The sequence below is a fragment of the Emys orbicularis genome, chromosome 14 (genome assembly GCF_028017835.1).
Source record: "Emys orbicularis isolate rEmyOrb1 chromosome 14, rEmyOrb1.hap1, whole genome shotgun sequence".
NCBI classification, from domain to species: domain Eukaryota; kingdom Metazoa; phylum Chordata; order Testudines; family Emydidae; genus Emys; species Emys orbicularis.
This window is the reverse complement of record NC_088696.1, coordinates 32,548,004-32,566,081: the sequence shown is the minus strand read 5'-3', so window position 1 is coordinate 32,566,081 and position 18,078 is coordinate 32,548,004. Positions and strand designations below refer to the sequence as shown.

Here is an 18,078-nt window from a genome sequence, read left to right as displayed (position 1 = left end):
TTTACAAATGGTGCTTGGGAAAATTCTATAGTTAGAACTGGAATTTCTGAATCTTTAAGTAAAGGATCTTACAAGACTGATTGATTGGCACAGGGGATTGGAAATTTATTTATTTAGCAGGGGCATAGTCGTCTAGCCAAGCGATGGCATCTTCAGTGGCATGATGCAGTTCTTCTAGGCCACTGCTGAACCTAGTCAGCAGGCATTCCTCGACAATGTGCGTCATCATCTGTGTCGCGCTGCAGCTGCACAAAGGGCTGCCACGAAGGCCCCAGCAATACTGGTTGGCTGCACAGAGACCTTGCCCGGTCCAGAACCTGTTCAACAGGGACCATCGGCGACGGGGCAGGTCAAAACCAGGCAGGCAAATTGTGGGGTCGGCGATGAGGGACTGGTTGGGGATTATACCAGATATCCATTCCTCTCGTCAGTGTTTCCACCCTAATGTCCTGGCATGGCAGATTGGAAATGGTAATGGTCGCCACCAGGTGACCGGTTCACATAGAGTCCAGATAGCTAGTAACCAAACATCATTACCAGCTGATATCTGCTTGATGTTTTCTCTGTCCTGGTCCTAGGGAACATATCCACAACACAGCCTACTGTAACTAGCACTAATGTTGGTGTAGCCTCAGCAGAGACACCAAGATGGAAACAGGCTAAGTCCCCCCTGCATTAGTAGCTTGAGCTTCAGTGGCACTCAAGCATCTACATATGCGCACACACCCTGATGAGCTAGCTACCTCGAGCATGAAGCCCCAGTTACCTCGAGCTAGACATTTGCGGGTGTGGTTGGGAACTGAATTAGGGGTAACACTCAGGTTGTGCCCTGAGCTATAAATGTAGTGAAGCCATACCTAAATTGCCTGTTCACCCCTAAAGACAATCTCTACAACTTATGTTCACACATAGTTTGAGTATTGCATGTCATTACTGCTGCCCAGGCAATGTCAGTTCTATGGACAATAAAGGTCTTCAGTCCCCAGTCACTGAGAATTATTCACAAGCACTGGAGTCACTTAGAAGTATTAAAACATACAGGCTTGACGAAGACAACACAATCAATCAATATTTGACTTCCTACCTCCTGACTGCTTTGAAATGTGCGTCTTTGAATCCTCAAAACACACAGAGATAGAGCCTCAACTTTATTTTTCATAAATTTAGAAAAACTTCGGTTTAGACAGGCAAAAACTGAAATGCACTCTGAGTTGTTGAAGGGAAAAGGACGCAGCTTCCCTATTCCTTGGTTACTGCCAAAAACAGACTCAATATTTACACCTAGTGTAATACACACAAAGCAGTCTTGCCACAATCAAACTATTCCTCTTCGACTCAGTTCCTAAAGCTCTCTCAAACATGCTGGGTAGGTACATCATAGACTAGGGGCGGGCAACTTTTTGGCCTGAGGGCCACATCGGGTTTCTGAAATTGTATGGAGGGCCGGTTAGGGAAGGCTGTGCTGCCCCAAACAGCCAGGTATGGCCTGGCCCCCGCTCCCTATCCAACCCCCCCTGCTTCTCGCCCCCTGGGACTCCTGCCCCATCTACCCCTCCCTGTCCCCTGACTGCCCCCCGACTGTCTCCCGCTGCCCCATCCAACCTCTCCTCTCCTTCCTGACCGCCCCCGGAACCCCTGCCCCTGACTGCCCCCCGGCCTCCCCATCCAACCCCCCCCCCCTCCTTCCTGACCGCCCCCCGGGACTCCTGCCCCCATTCAACCCCCCTGTTCCCTGCCCTCTGACCGCCCCAACCCCTATCCACACCCCCACACCCTGACCACCACCCCAAACTCCCCTGCCCTCTATCCAACCCCTCCCTGCCCCCTTACTGCGCTGCCTGGAGCACCGGTGGCTGGCGGCGCTACAGCTGCGCTGCCCAGAGCACCGGATCAGGCCAGGCTCTGCAGCTGCGCTGCCGGGCAAGAGCTCGCAGCCCCGCTGTCCGGAGCGAGCGAGCTGAGGCTGCAGGGACAGCAGGGGAGGGGCTGGGGGCTAGCCTCCCCGGCCAGGAGCTCAGGGGCCGGGCAGGAGGGTCCCACGGGCCGTAGTTTGCCCACCTCTGTCAGAGACACATGTCTCAGGAAATGCAGACTGGCTAATCCAGCTATTCAGTAAAGTTTATAAAACCACAAATCATGCTAATATTAATGCAAATATTTGACAGAGTATTAAACTTTAGCATGATGTAACCATATCCTGCTTTATTCTACAATACTGCTTCTGTATATAACAGGATACATGCACAAACCATATTCATCCAAAGGCATGACTGGATGTCATGAAGCCTCTCAACATAACTAATCACAATCAAAGAGCTTAATGTGTTGTATTTAATTTGAAATCTTGAAATAATTTTGCAATGTTTTTCAAGCAGGTCAAAAACAACAGAAAGTATAAACAGAAGAATTAGTTTTGGGAAACCCCATTTTGAAAGTTATATCTGAAGGATCATTACATCCACAGCCATTTAACAATGAATTTCCAAAACCAGACAGGTACATTGCAGCAAGAAGTGTATCGTACAAAAAACAAGCAAGTTGTGTTAAGTATTTTATTGCCATATCAGATGATTAGCTCTTACTAGCAATCATGCAAGCTTTACCATTTTTTTTAAACCTGCAACTAAATAGCAGCATTCCTCCCTCAAAGACAGCACTTCTAAGCTGATCTTTACAAGTGACTACTCCCTGTTCAATAAAAGCAAGGCCAAACAGCTGCCCCATCAGGAAATAACTTCTGGAAAGCAATTTCTGATTCATACAGCTGAATGATCATTACCAAACTATATTCACTGTCTTGATTCTTACGTCTCCCCTTTAAATTAACTAATGTTTGTAATTCACATTGGAGATTAAAAGCATTTCTAAGTATTATTCATCCTATTCTTCAATATACTCCATTGGCTCCAATGTTCCTTTTGTCTGTCTCTCTCTCATCTCTTTCAGCGTTCCTTCAATCTTGTCATGACATCCTACGGTTCCAAAAATAATTGGATCATCTCCATCCAAAAGTAAATTTGTCCTTATTTATCTTCTAAGTATTAATATTATAAACACTGAATTTTATCTGCCACTTTGTTGCCCAGTCACCCCCTTTAGTGAGAGCCCTTTGTAACTCTTCACAGTTAGCTCTGAACTTAACTATCTTGAATAATTTTGTAATGTCTGCAAATTTTGCCAACTCACAGTTCACCCCTTTTTCCAGATCATTTCTGAAGATGTTGAACAGCACTGGTCCCAAATACAGATCCTGGGAGGATCCAGGGGGACCCTGCTATTTACTGCTCTCCACTGTGAAAACTGACCGCTTGTTCCTAGCCTTTGTTTCCTATCTTTTAATCTGTTATTGATCCATGAGAAGACCTTCCCTCTTATCCCATGGCTGCCTACTTTGTTTAAGAGACTTTGGTGAGGGACCTTGTCAAAGGCTTTCTGAAAATTTAAGTACACTATATTCACTGGATCCCCCTTGTGCACATGTTTGTTGGAACCCTCAAAGAATTCTAATAGATTGGTGAGGCATGTTTTCTCTTTACAAAAGCCATGTTGACTCTTCCTCAACATATCTTGTTTATCTATGTGTCTGATAGTTTTGTTCTTTACTGTAGTTTCAACCAGTTTGCCTGGTACTGAAGTTAGGCTTACGGGACTGTAATTGCCAGGATCGCCTCTGGGGCCTTTTTTAAAAATAGGCATATACACGATTGGAACTCTTCTATATTTACAAATCGTTTTATTCATACATTTAGCACAGTCACAAACACCCCAACTTGGTAATGTACAGGGCCGGCTCCAGGGTTTTTGCCGCCCCAAGTGGCGGGAAGGGAAAAAAAAAAAAAGCTGCGATCGCGATCGGTGGCAGATCCACCGCGCCGCTTTCTTCTTCGGTGGCAATTTGGCAGCAGGTTCTTCCCTTCGAGAGGGACCGAGGGACCCGCCGCCGAACAGCCCAACGTGCCACCCCTTCCCCTTGGCCGCCCCAAGCACCTGCTTGCTGAGCTGGTGCCCGGAGCCGGCCCTGGTAATGTAGATAGCGATACTACAGAATGTACATCTGCGCATCCATATACTCACACCATCCCTTGTAGAATAACCTGAAATATTAGCTATTATCTTCCTCATTACCATCACCTTCTCCTTCAGCACAAGTGCCCATTATTTTGGCACCTCCCAAGGACTACATCTCCTCCCTACTGCCCCTAGACTGTGATACAACGTTTATAATATGTTACGCTGTCACCACTATGTTTGATGCATATTTAGTAGGGGATTTTCCCCTTTTCTTTATTTGTATTTTTTAACCTTACTAATGTCAGACTGTCTTTTTTTTCCTATAGGTTAGTATATCAATTACTTCAACTTATTATATACGTTAGTTTGTTACCATGACCCCTTTTAGGTATCTGCGGCTGTAAGTTGTGTACCTGTTATATACGTCAATTTATTGTCAGGATACTCTTGTGGTTGGATCACATGCCTGTGGTCAGAACTTCCCCTTAAACACTCGATTTTTAGCTTCCCAATACTGGTGTTTCCGTTGGCCGTTTATCTGTTCAAAGTTCATAGACCTCAAGTCTTATGCTAACAGCATACAGGCCTGTAGGTTCCTTACATATAATGCAAAGCAGAATATAATGCAAAACAGTGCATATAATAAAGGCAAGCTAGCCCACTGGGCTACAGGCATTATATTAACTGCCCTCCAATCACCTGGTACAGAGACTGATTTAAGTGACAGGTTACATACCACAGTTAGTAGTTCTGCAATTTCATATCTGAGTTCCTTCAGAACTCCTGAGTGAATACCATTTGGTTCTGGAGATTTACTACTGTTTAATTTATCAATTTATTCCAAAACCACCTCTATAGATACCTCAATCTGGGACAGTTTCTCAGATTTGTCACCTAAAAAGAATGGCTCAGGTGTGGGGTTCTCCCTCACATCCTCTGCAGTGAAGATCAATGCAAATAATTCAGTTAGCTTCTCTACAACAGCTGTGTCTGCCTTGAATGCTCCGTTAGGACCTCAATCATCCAGTGGCCCGACTGATTTTTCGACAGGTTTACGGCTTATGATGTACTTAAAAAAACCTGCTGTTTTCTGTGTCCTTGGCTAGTGGAACTTAAAATTCTTTCTTGGTCTGCCTTATTATACTTTTACACTTACATTGCCAGAGTTTATCCTCCTTTCTATTTTCCTTCCTGGGGTTTGACTTCCAATTTTTAAAGGATGTCTTTTTGCTTCTAGCATTCTGCTGTTTAGACATGGTGGCATTTTTTTAGTCTTCTTATTGCTTTGGGGGGTGGGCATACATTTAGTTTGAGGCTCTATTATGGTGTTTTTAAATAGTCTCCATGCAGTTTGCAGGCATTTCACTCTTGTGACTGTTTCTTTCAATTTTTGTTTAACTAGCTTCATTATTGTGTAGTTCCCCTTTTTGAAGTTAAATGCTGCTGTGGTGGGTTTCTTTGGCATTTTTCCCTCTACAAGCCTGTTAAATTTAATTACATTATGGCCACTATTACCTAGCAGTTCAGCTATATTCACTTCTGGTTCAGATCCCCCATTATGATTGCGTTTTCTGCATTTGTAGCCTCTCTAAGCTCCCTGAGCATTTCACAGTCACCATCCTGGTCAGATGGTCGGTAGTATATTCCTACTGCTATACTCTTACTGTTCAAGCACAACATTTCTATCCATAGGGATTCTATGGTGCAGTTTGATTCATTTAAGATTTTTACTTTGACTGTATGCTTTCTTTCACACATAGTGCCATTCCCCCACCATTATGACCTACTGTGTCATTCCTATATATTTTGTACTCTGGTATTAACAAGTTCCATTGATTATCATTTCACCACATTTCCATGATGCATATTCCATGATGTTGCACTTCATGTGCAGATTATAAACAAAAGACGCAAAAGGAGAAGATCATGTACTGTATTTCTTGATCCAGTATTGAGAAGCTAGTAGGAAGTCTCTGGTTCAACAAATTCTGCACACAGGAGCTGATTTTATTAGATTCACAATGATCGACACCGAATAAAGGAGGGAATTATCAGTCCCCTAGGCCAAAATTTTCAAAATTAGCCATTGAATGAGGATCTCTTTTGTCAGCTCCTGCACATTCCCTTTCCTGCCCCGCTCTCATTGGAGCCTCTTCTCTTCTAGCTGTGCACCCTTTTGGGCGTGATTTCTCTGCTCACCAGGCTTCTTTAAAACAATGACTTACAATTCTCCCTTTCCATACCTGCCTGGTCTCCATCCATGCAATCTCATACTTCGGCCTACCTTTCTGCCACCTCCTGGATGTCGCAACACCAGCTTACCCTTAACAAGATCAAAACTGAACTCTTTAGACTTCCTCCCAAACCCAGTGCTCCACCCCAGTATCTGACACTGTTGACAATGCCCCAATCCTCCCTGACACTCTGTCAATCTTGGGGTCATCGTTGGCTCCTCCCTCTCCTACATCTAACACATCTAGGCTTTATGCCAACGATGCCCTTTCCTCTTTTATAACATTTCCAAAATCCAGCCTTTTTTCTCTCTCCACACAGCTAGGCTCACATCATCTCCCATCTCCCTCTTCCTCCTCTCTGGCTTCTCTGACAAGAACATTGCCCCCATCCCCGCTAATCCATTAAGAAATACAGTTGCTAAGATCATGTTCCTTACCCTTTGCTCTGATTACGTCATCCTTTTCTCTGAATCCCTCCACTGGTTCCACATTTTTCAGTGCATCAAATTCAAGCTTCCTGTCCTCATCTTCCAGGCTCTTCACAATTCTGTCCCTCTCCAACATATCTACTCTAGTCTCTTATGTTTCCCTCATACCTCCATTTGTTTATTTCTCCCATGAGTGTTTCTGCTTTCTTCCATGATGCCCTTTATGCATATGTAACCCATTGGTCAGTATGTCCTCCTCTGTGCCCAGTCCACACAAGATGAGTCTGTTACAACTCCCAGCTAGAGAGTCTGTTTCTTGAACTCAAGATGCAGAGACTCAAGCTTTTAGCCCTAGAGATCTCCAGTTCAATCCCTCAGGTTAGCCAAGATGGCGGCCATTACACATAAAACATGCATTCTGAATTAATCTATAAGGTTACTAGCCTCTCCTCAATACATACTTTTGGTGTTAGGCCCATGAAAATCAGCCAGCCTGTGAATGATAGGTAATGCAGCAGTCAGTGATAGCAGATTTATTTATTTTAAAAGACAACCATTCTGATGAACTAACTCCAGACTGGAAATAGCAGGCCCCCATCAAGCTTGTGAAATCCATGTAAATCCATGTGATCTTATTTCTAAATACCCTACTCCTTCCTTCACTTTGGTTAATCACACTTGCTTGTTTACATCTGTTTCAAACTTGATTGCAAGTTCTCTGAGGCAAAGGCTGCATCTTCCTGTGCAGTTTTTACAGCTCCTAGCACAATCTTTTTAAAATCTTAATTGCAGCCTTTGGTGACAACCACCACATGAATGATAACCCATGTCTTCTGCTTGACTTGATGGGCTATTCTGATACAACACCCCTCTATTGGTACAGGCAGTATAATACACACACATTTTAAATGGAGAGCTATTGAGCTATAAACTCCAAATTAACACAACAAAGATACTGCAATCTTTTTTCCTGATCACCTATAGCACACACATTTAATATTAGAGGGACATGTCATAAATTGACGTACAGAGATGATTAAGGACTGAGACGAATTTAGGTCTGCTAATCCCACCTTCTTACAGCTCCTGAGCAGGTAAACCTGCCCCTAGCAGGTATGACTGGTTATATTGTGGGATGCAAGGTAAACATCCATTGTTTGTTTCAATAGATTTGTATTACTTTTTTCAGATGGTTCCAAACCCAAGTAATCCTATGTGACGAGAAAACCATTTCCACATCTTCTAAAGAGACCCTTTCTCTTCTAAACAGCTGCACTGTGAGGTTAAAAAAACATTTTTATTTAAAAGTAAGTTGCTATATTGCCGTATATAAAGCCAGAGGTCTTTTAAAGTTGACTACACTTTTCACCGTGTCTGACATTATTTACCTTTTGCATTGCACTCAGCTCCAACAATGAAAACAGACTAATCAGTTTCCCTTCCCAGTTTCCATGTATTAGCACATTGGTGCAGCCTTTGGGTTTACAGCAGAATATACCTATCCAGAAAACGCGTCATGAAAATGTTTATTTTTATATTAAGTTTTGTTAAAGAGTAAAAAAATATTCAAAGCCACAAAGGCCCCCCTAGATTTGGGAACTGAACTATTTGACTAAGCCTCTAATGTAGGACAGGGTGATACCACATCTCACTGAAGACTAGAAAGGAATTAAAGAAAAGCATTTGTTTTTATGCAGAAGTTCGAACATGAACATTCGCTGCTGTCTAATGTCCACAAGAAAGATTCAGCTAGCAAAATGTGAGTGAAAAGCAGGCTCTTTAGTTCCCACTGGCCTCCTGTCTCTGTAAAGCCTTGACCTGCAAGATGCACCTCACAGGCAGAACCTGGCACTCATGGAGAACCCCAATGGCCTCAAGGGGGCTGTGAATGGGTGCCAGGCTCACCACACAGTGCATCTTGCAGCACTGGGGCCTGAAACTGTACCATTGTGTAATCTCCCTCCACCCTCCTGTAGCTTTACAGGAACATACTTCAACTGCTGAACAAGTGGAGATTATTGTAGAGATCTGGAGTAATGGACCATGGTTTCAAATTGTAGGCTTCTGAAAACAAGTTTCTGTATTCTATAACCAGATCTGCTAGTATGGAAACCTACACCTTTGGGGAATTGCAGTCACACTAAAGTCAATGGCACAATTGAGAGGTGTGGGGTCCATGCTTGCAGATCCTGGTGTGTTTGTATTTAAGAAACATTTCAGTCCACCATTAAAGCTGAACAGAGTAAATACTGATCATAAATTGTTATGCAAGTGTCTTACCTTTCCTCCACCTCACCTACCTTCAATGTGAGTTATTTAAAATGTAGAGTATAGATATATAGAACTATTTAGAATTCCATTACACACTAATCCCAGATATTTAATAAAGTATCAGCAGAAAGTGGAAGATGATTAGGCCACCCTGTGTTGTGTTGATTGTCCTTACTGAGACAATGTCGGGTCAAATTTGGCTCAAAGTTTAGATTTTTATAATATAAGATCTTTAAAATCATAAATCCATAATGGTTTCCACGTATTTTTTAATTCCAAAAGGTGAAAGAGAAAAAAAAGTCTGTCATCCAATCCCCTGCAGCATTTGCATCCACTACCGCAGAATCTAGTTCAATTGAGCCTGCAAGTAAAATCTGTTAACAATAGGGTGACCAGACAGCAAATGTGAAAAATTGGGACCGGGGTTGGGGGGTAATAGGAGCCTATATAAGAAAAAGACCCAAAAATTGGGACTGTCCCTATAAAATCAGGACATCTGGTCACCCTAGTTAACGATAATGTGAAACTGGCTACCCTCTTTGCATTTTCCAAGCTAACAGATAAGTAAGAGTGAACATTTTTTTTAAAAAGTATATGTTTTAAATTATTTAATTTTAATTTGAAAAGAAAAGAATTTTTAAAGTGCTTAACATGAGTCCTTTTAAAATCAATATTATAATAATTCAGCTTTTTATACTGCCATTTCAAAGTGAGACAAGTATTAGCCACATTGTACAGATTAATAACCCAAGGAACAGGGTTTAAAAGTTCACTTATGAGAAAAATAATGTTTTAAGCTATTTTCTTTCCTACTTTATAAACAACCATAGCCCTCATACTGCAAATATTTATGCAAGGGTGTAACTTTACTCACACAAGTTGTAATTTTGACGTCAGTGGGACTACTCATTTACATACAGATATTTCACCTGCTTGTTTGCAGGATTGGGTCATTAGATTATTAAAATGAGATCATCTTAAACAGGGACTTTTATGCTGATTTCTTTTACATTTCCCCTAAGCTTTGATAATAAAAAAGACTAGTCATTTTCCCTTTTATTGCTATTCAGTTTCACTTTCAAGGTGACATGAACCAGAAGAATGAGGAAATGATTGGGAAGGAAATGTTTCCACTGGAAAAAATTTCTACTGCTGTTAAATTTTATAAAATGCTCCCCCACCCCAGCCAAATCTAAAATCCCAGTGCTGCAACTGGATCTAACTGTAGTATTAGAGCCAACTCATGGACCAGTTTTGACCTGATGGTGCCAGAGTGCTAACATCAAAAGTAATTGCACCTCAGCAGTTCTATTCCTTTAATTCAGTGGTTCTCAAACTTTTATACTTTCACATAGCAAGCCCCTGAGTGCAGCCCCCCCCCTAAATTAAAACTATGTTTTAATATATTTAACACCATTATAAATGCTGGAGGCAAAGTGGGGTTTGGGGTAGAGGCTGACAGCTCACGACTCCCTGAGGGGTCCAGACCCCCAGTTTGAGAACCCTTGCTCTATTTGGTCAATTGGACCAAACAGCCACAGTAAACTGAAAGGTTAACTCTTTAAAAAAAAAAAAAAAAAAAAGTAACATCTCCAGTGCAATGGGAGATACTTTTTAAGGGGGCGCGGGGGGGGGGGGGGAAATCAACATTTACCAAGGCATAGTATTGGTGATAGTGCCTCTCTTTAACATGGGAAATAGCCATGTAGATTTTGACAAGCTGGGGGAGGGCGCTGGGATTTGTTTGTTGGTATAAGCGGCCCCTACTTTAACCACACAGTCGGAGCACCCTGTACTCTTCCAGCGGCAATGTGCCCACGCACAGAAAGGGAAGTCTAGTGCCCATGCAATTTAGCTGGGTCGTTGCAACCCCGCACGCTGACAGGAGGGAAAAGACAAACATTGTCCAGCTCGTGCACACCCGCAGGGGCCGTCGGGCTGCTTCCCTGCAGATCCCCGAGGGAGGGTGGCTGGAGGGAGACGGTTTGCTCCTGGCGCGCCGGCTGCAGGCTAATCGCCGCCCTGGATTTACTGCAGCCTTGGCGGAAGGGCTGCACGGGAATAAACAGCCTCATTCCCTTGGCTTTGACCGAGCCGCAGCCTGGGTGGGAAGCCGAGCACCACGCCCAGCAGCCGGGCCCAGACCCTTCCCCGCGCCCCGGCACCTTCATTCCCACGCACGTGCCCCGTGTGCACCGGCGAGGATGCCGCTGCCCCGTTAATCCCGCCGCCGGCCTTACCCGGGCTTTGTCGCGGGCGCTCAGGCGCCCCTCGTGCACGAAGGGGTTGCGGACGCTGGGCGGGTAGAGGGACTGCTGCCTGGGCAGGGGCAAGAGCCGCTGCGCCATGGCCCCGCGCCGAGCCGCTCCGCCGGCCGCTGTGCAGAGTCACCGCAACCGAGCCCGGCGCCGGGCTGCTCCACCTCCTGCCGCCACCTGCGCATGAGCCGGCCGGGGCCCGGGGGAGGCCGGCCTGAGGGGAGCGCGCTCGAGGGATTCCCCCGCAGGCAGGAGACGCCCACGGCCGGGTCTCTGCTCCCGGCCTTTCAGCGTGTGGGCGCGTGTCCCGGGGGGTCCTGCGGGGCAGCCCCCTGCCCTGGCTCCAGCCAGAGCCCCCAGAAGGGCTGGGAAGGGAGGGGGGGGATTTAATGGCAGCCTGGGCTGGCCCCCTGGTGTAAACAGGTCTCTGAGGGAACTGCCCCCAGAGCACAGTCAACCCCAGGGCCCTTGTGGCCCTCAGCTTTGGGGGCTGGGAAGGGAACCATCCCAGGAACAGAAGAGCCCCTGTTCCTCCTGCAGGAGCTGTGGCCAAAGCCAAAGTAGGAGGCTGGAGGACCCCCGACACTTCCCATCTCCTTGGACTCAGTAGTGCAGTGGTTCTCAAACTTTTGTACTGGTGACCCCTTTCATACAGCAAGCCTCTGAGTGCGACCCCCCCCCCATACATTAAAACCACTTTTATATTTAACACTATTTTAAATGTTGGAGGCAAAGCGGGGTTTGACCCCCCCCCCCCAAGTAATAACCTCATGACCCCCTGAGGGGTCCCAACCCCCAGTTTGAGAACCTCTGGGCTAGTGGGTTCTTACCAGCACCCCAAACCATGAACAGCAGGCCCCTTGCAGCCTTCTCAGAGGCAGCACACAGAAAGCCTCACTAACCTTACATCTATTTGTGGTGCGTATTTGGCCTCCATCACTGTAGTATCTACAGGACTCACAATCTTTACTGTATCTCTCCTCACAACGACCCTGGGAGGCAGGGAACTACTATTGCCCCCATTTCACAAATGGGGAACTGAGGCATACAGAAACTAAATGACTTGCCCAAGGCGTCTGCTTGGAGGTTGCATCTCTTGTTATCATGATGATTTGCTTTGTGGTAGGGCCTGCTGGGAGCCCCAGTCATGGTCCAGGATTCCATTGTGCTGGGCGCTCTACAAACACAGACCAAAAGACTGTCGCTGCTCCATGGAGATTTTATTTTCCCCTTTCCTTTGTGGTGGTACAAAACCAAAAATCTCTCAAATGCACAGCCCAATCAATCATAGAGGAGCAAGCCAGGTCTGGGTCAGTCGGGTCTGTCTTTCTCTCTTTAATATGTGTAAAGTTTACTTCAATAATGTCAGTTTCATCCTTTTATATCATGTTGCCACCATTTCTGATTAGTATTTGACAGGGATTAACAATGAGACAGCCCCAGGTTTGTATGTAGAAGCAGGGGTAAACGTGGACCTAAAATAGATGGCATATCCTGTAAAGAGGTCCTCATCCTAATGCCCTGAAACCTTTATGCTGCAATGATCTACCACTAGGTGGAGACAGGACAACTTATTGCCAGAAAGATAAAGTCAGGGGATCAGGTGGCATAATTAGTGAAGAGGAGTTAATTTTAGGTAGGGAGCCCTATAAGGCTATTCATTCTCCATCTCCCTTTCGGAGGTGAAGGCTGCTGGAACTTCCTCTGTCGTCAAACCTGAATGAAACCTTTTTTTGCGACCAGGGGCTGCTAACAGGGAGTTTCGCAAGGGAGTTCTCCAGGTGAAGGAGGAGCTAATACAGCATCTGTGGGGTAAGTGACTGTCTGTAGTGTGTGTTTGTGGGTTACTTGCTGTGTGCTGAGCTTGTGTTTGTTTGGTTGTTTGTTTGAGGGACCGTGTGCTCTGGCTGGCAGTTGGGGGCAGGTTTGAAAGCTCGAAGCCTCTGGTAATTGGCTGAGCCTTAATCAGTGGGCGGGGCATTCACTCAGGCCAGGGCTTTATAAAGCCGTGCACAAGCGACCAGGGGCTGCTAACAGGGAGTTTCGCAAGGGAGTTTAGAAGGGGAGTGGGAAGGGAGTGGGAGTCCCTCGCCAGCCGTAACCCCATCCCCGTGGCCCCCCCAAAACCTATAAACCAAACCACATTCCAAAACTCCCTTCTGTAAACCACCCTTTCACTAACTAGGATACAATGCAGGCAGAAGCCCAGCAGCAGAGTGGGGGCTATCCAGTTTATTGCACCGACTGTTGCATGTATGATTACCTGCCCTGTGGGCGGGTGGCGTATGTGTGCAGTCGGTGCAAGGAGCTCCTGGCCCTCAGAGACCATGTACGGACTTTGGAGGCCAGGGTGGCGGAACTGGAGGAGCTGAGAGAGGCAGAGAGGTATGTTGATGAGGCTTTCCGGGACACTGTAGAATTGTCCCTCCTCCGCTTAGACAGCACCTGTGCTGTTAAGGAGGAAGAAGGGCCCAGGGAAGTAGAGCAGTCAATGGGAGCAGAGGGAAACTTTCCCATAGTTGGGACCCTCCTTCCAGATGGTTCTGGGGTTGCCTCTCGCACTGAGGTTGCCTCTCCGGGGGAGGGAACTCCAGTTTCTAGGAAAAGGCAGGTGTTAGTAATGGGAGATTCGATTATTAGAAATGTAGATAGCTGGGTCTGTGATGACCGGGAGAACCGTATGGTGACTTGCCTGCCTGGTGCGAAGGTTGCGGATCTCTCGAGGCATCTAGATAGACTTATGTGTAGTGCTGGGGAGGAACCGGTGGTCGTGGTACATGTAGGTACCAATGACATAGGGAAGGGTAGGAGAGATGTCCTGGAAGCCAAATTTAGGCTGCTAGGGAAGAGACTGAAATCCAGGACCTCTATGGTGGCATTTTCAGAAATGCTCCCAGTTCCACGCACAGGGCCAGGTAGGCAGGCAGAGCTTCAGAGTCTCAATGCGTGGATGAGACGATGGTGTAGAGAGGAGGGGTTCACGTTCATTAGGAACTGGGGAAACTTCTGGGATGGGAGGAGCCTATACAGGAGAGATGGGCTCCACCTAAACCAAAGTGGAACCAGACTGCTGGCACTAAACATTAAAAAGGTTGTAGAGCAGTTTTTAAACTAGGAGATGGGGGAAAGCCGACTGCTGCAGAGGAGCGTGTGGATCGGACACAGACTTCTCTTAGGGGAGAGTCTGATGATAGAGAATCTCCAGGTTATAGTCAGGAGCAGAGGACTGAAAAGTATAATGTAAGGGCCGGATAAGATGATAAACAGTCACATAAAAAAGAATCTGGCACATCAGAAAAAGGCAGGCTAATAAACAGGGACAAGTTTTTAAAGTGCTTGTACACAAATGCCAGAAGTCTAAATAATAAGATGGGTGAACTAGAGTGCCTTGTGATAAAGGAGGATATAGATATAATAGGCATCACAGAAACCTGGTGGACTGAGAGCAATCAATGGGACACAATCATTCCGGGGTACAAAATATATCGGAAGGACAGAACAGGCCGTGCAGGGGGAGGAGTGGCACTATATGTTAAAGAAAGTGTAGATTCAAATGAAGTAAAAATCTTAAGCGAATCAACAGGTTCCATAGAGTCTCTATGGATAGAAATTTCATGCTCTAGTAAAAATATAACATTAGGGATCTATTATCGACCACCTGACCAGGACAGTAATAGTGATGATGAAATGCTAAGGGAAATTAGAGAGGCTATCAAAATTAAGAACCCAATAATAGTGGGGGATTTCAATTATCCCCATATTGACTGGGAACATTTCACTTCAGGACGAAATGCAGAGATAAAATTTCTCGATACTTTAAATGACTGCTTCATGGAGCAGCTGGTACGGGAACCCACAAGGGGAGAAGCGACTCTAGATTTAATCCTGAGTGGAGCGCAGGAGCTGGTCCAAGAGGTAACTATAGCGGGACCGCTTGGAAATAGTGACCATAATACAATAGCATTCAACATCTCTGTGGTGGGAAGAACACCTCAACTGCCCAACACTGTGGCCTTTAATTTCAAAAGGGGGAACTATACAAAAATGAGGGGGTTAGTTAGACAAAAGTTAAAAGGTACAGTGACTAAAGTGAAATCCCTGCAAGTTGCGTGGGCCCTTTTTAAAGACACCATAATAGAGACTCAACTTCAATGTACACCCCAAATTAAGAAAAACAGTAAAAGAACTAAAAAAGAGGAACCGTGGCTTAACCATGTAAAAGAAGCAGTGAGAGATAAAAAGACTTCCTTTAAAAAGTGGAAGTCAAATCCTAGTGAGGCAAATAGAAAGGAGCACAAACGCTGCCAACTTAAGTGCAAGAGTGTAATAAGAAAAGCCAAAGAGGAGTTTGAAGAACGGCTAGCCAAAAACTCCAAAGGTAATAACAAAAAGTTTTTTAAGTACATCAGAAGCAGGAAGCCTGCTAAACAACCAGTGGGGCCCCTTGACGATGAAAATACAAAAGGAGCACTTAAAGATGATAAAGTCATTGCGGAGAAACTAAATGGATTCTTTGCTTCAGTCTTCACGGCTGAGGATGTTAGGGAGATTCCCAAACCTGAGCTGGCTTTTGTAGGTGACAAATCTGAGGAACTGTCACAGATTGAAGTATCACTAGAGGAGGTTTTGGAATTAATTGATAAACTCAACATTAACAAGTCACCAAGACCAGATGGCATTCACCCAAGAGTTCTGAAAGAACTCAAATGTGAAGTTGCGGAACTATTAACTAAGGTTTGTAACCTGTCCTTTAAATCGGCTTCGGTACCCAATGACTGGAAGTTAGCTAATGTAACGCCAATATTTAAAAAGGGCTCTAGGGGTGATCCCGGCAATTACAGACCGGTAAGTCTAACGTCGGTACCGGGCAAATTAATTGAAACAATAGTAAAGAACAAAATTGTCAGACACATAGAAAAACATAAACTGTTGAGCAATAGTCAACATGGTTTCTGTAAAGGGAAATCGTGTCTTACTAATCTATTAGAGTTCTTTGAAGGGGTCAACAAACATGTGGACAAGGTGGACATAGTGTACTTAGATTTCCAGAAAGCCTTTGACAAGGTCCCTCACCAAAGGCTCTTACGTAAATTAAGCTGTCATGGGATAAAAGGGAAGGTCCTTTCATGGATTGAGAACTGGTTAAAGGACAGGGAACAAAGGGTAGGAATTAATGGTAAATTCTCAGAATGGAGAGGGGTAACTAGTGGTGTTCCCCAAGGGTCAGTCCTAGGACCAATCCTATTCAATTTATTCATAAATGATCTGGAGAAAGGGGTAAACAGTGAGGTGGCAAAGTTTGCAGATGATACTAAACTACTCAAGATAGTTAAGACCAAAGCAGATTGTGAAGAACTTCAAAAAGATCTCACAAAACTAAGTGATTGGGCAGCAAAATGGCAAATGAAATTTAATGTGGATAAATGTAAAGTAATGCACATAGGAAAAAATAACCCCAACTATACATACAACATGATGGGGGCTAATTTAGCTACAACGAGTCAGGAAAAAGATCTTGGCGTCATCGTGGATAGTTCTCTAAAGATGTCCACGCAGTGTGCAGAGGCGGTCAAAAAAGCAAACAGGATGTTAGGAATCATTAAAAAGGGGATAGAGAATAAGACTGAGAATATATTATTGCCCTTATATAAATCCATGGTACGCCCACATCTCGAATACTGTGTACAGATGTGGTCTCCTCACCTCAAAAAACATATTCTAGCACTAGAAAAGGTTCAGAAAAGAGCAACTAAACTGATTAAGGGTTTAGAGAGGATCCCATATGAGGAAAGATTAAAGAGGCTAGGACTCTTCAGCTTGGAAAAGAGAAGACTAAGGGGGGACATGATAGAGGTATATAAAATCATGAGTGATGTTGAGAAAGTGGATAAGGAAAAGTTATTTACTTATTCCCATAATACAAGAACTAGGGGTCACCAAATGAAATTAATAGGCAGCAGGTTTAAAACAAATAAAAGGAAGTTCTTCTTCACGCAGCGCACAGTCAACTTGTGGAACTCCTTACCTGAGGAGGTTGTGAAGGCTAGGACTATAACAATGTTTAAAAGGGGACTGGATAAATGCATGGTGGCTAAGTCCATAAATGGCTATTAGCCAGGATGGGTAAGAATGGTGTCCCTAGCCTCTGTTCGTCAGAGGATGGAGATGGATGGCAGGAGAGAGATCACTTGATCATTGCCTGTTAGGTTCACTCCCTCTGGGGCACCTGGCATTGGCCACTGTCGGTAGACAGATACTGGGCTAGATGGACCTTTGGTCTGACCCAGTACGGCCTTTCTTATGTTCTTATGTTGAAAATATTTTGCGCTCAGCAAAAATTGTTAGGACTCGGCAAACATTTTTCTGTGTCGGCAAAAATTTTCAGCCCGCTTCCTCCGGGTTGACCTGATAGCCGAAAGGGGACTTGGAAAATATTTGGGGCTCGGCAAAATTTTTAGGACTCGGCATTAATTTTTCTGTGTCGGCAAAAATTTTCAGCCCACTTCCTCCGGGTTGACATGGGGGCCGAAAGGGGACTTGGACGATATTTGGGGATCGGCAAAATTTTTAGGACTTGGCATTAATTTTTTTGTGTTGGCAAAAAATTTTCAGCCCACTTCCTCCGGGTTGACCTGATAGCCGAAAGGGGACTTGGAAAATATTTGGGGCTCGGCAAAATTTTTAGGACTCGGCATTAATTTTTCTGTGTCGGCAAAAATTTTCAGCCCACTTCCTCCGGGTTGACATGGGGGCCGAAAGGGGACTTGGACGATATTTGGGGATCGGCAATATTTTTAGGACTCGGCATTAATTTTTTTGCGTTGGCAAAAAATTTCCAGCCCGCCTCGTCCGGGTTGACATGGGGGCCAAGCGTGG

At 44.9% G+C, this 18,078-nt stretch overlaps 1 protein-coding gene across 1 annotated transcript in view; it reads right to left on the bottom strand.

The window, feature by feature from the left end:
• Positions 1–11,292, bottom strand: part of LPCAT2 (lysophosphatidylcholine acyltransferase 2) — a 55,962-nt gene extending 44,670 nt beyond the window's left edge. Inside the window, exon 1 of the mRNA XM_065416709.1 lies at positions 11,185–11,292. Coding sequence (XP_065272781.1) covers positions 11,185–11,292 — 108 coding nt within the window. The remainder of the gene's footprint in view (positions 1–11,184) is intronic.
• Between the last annotated feature and the right edge of the window lie 6,786 nt (positions 11,293–18,078).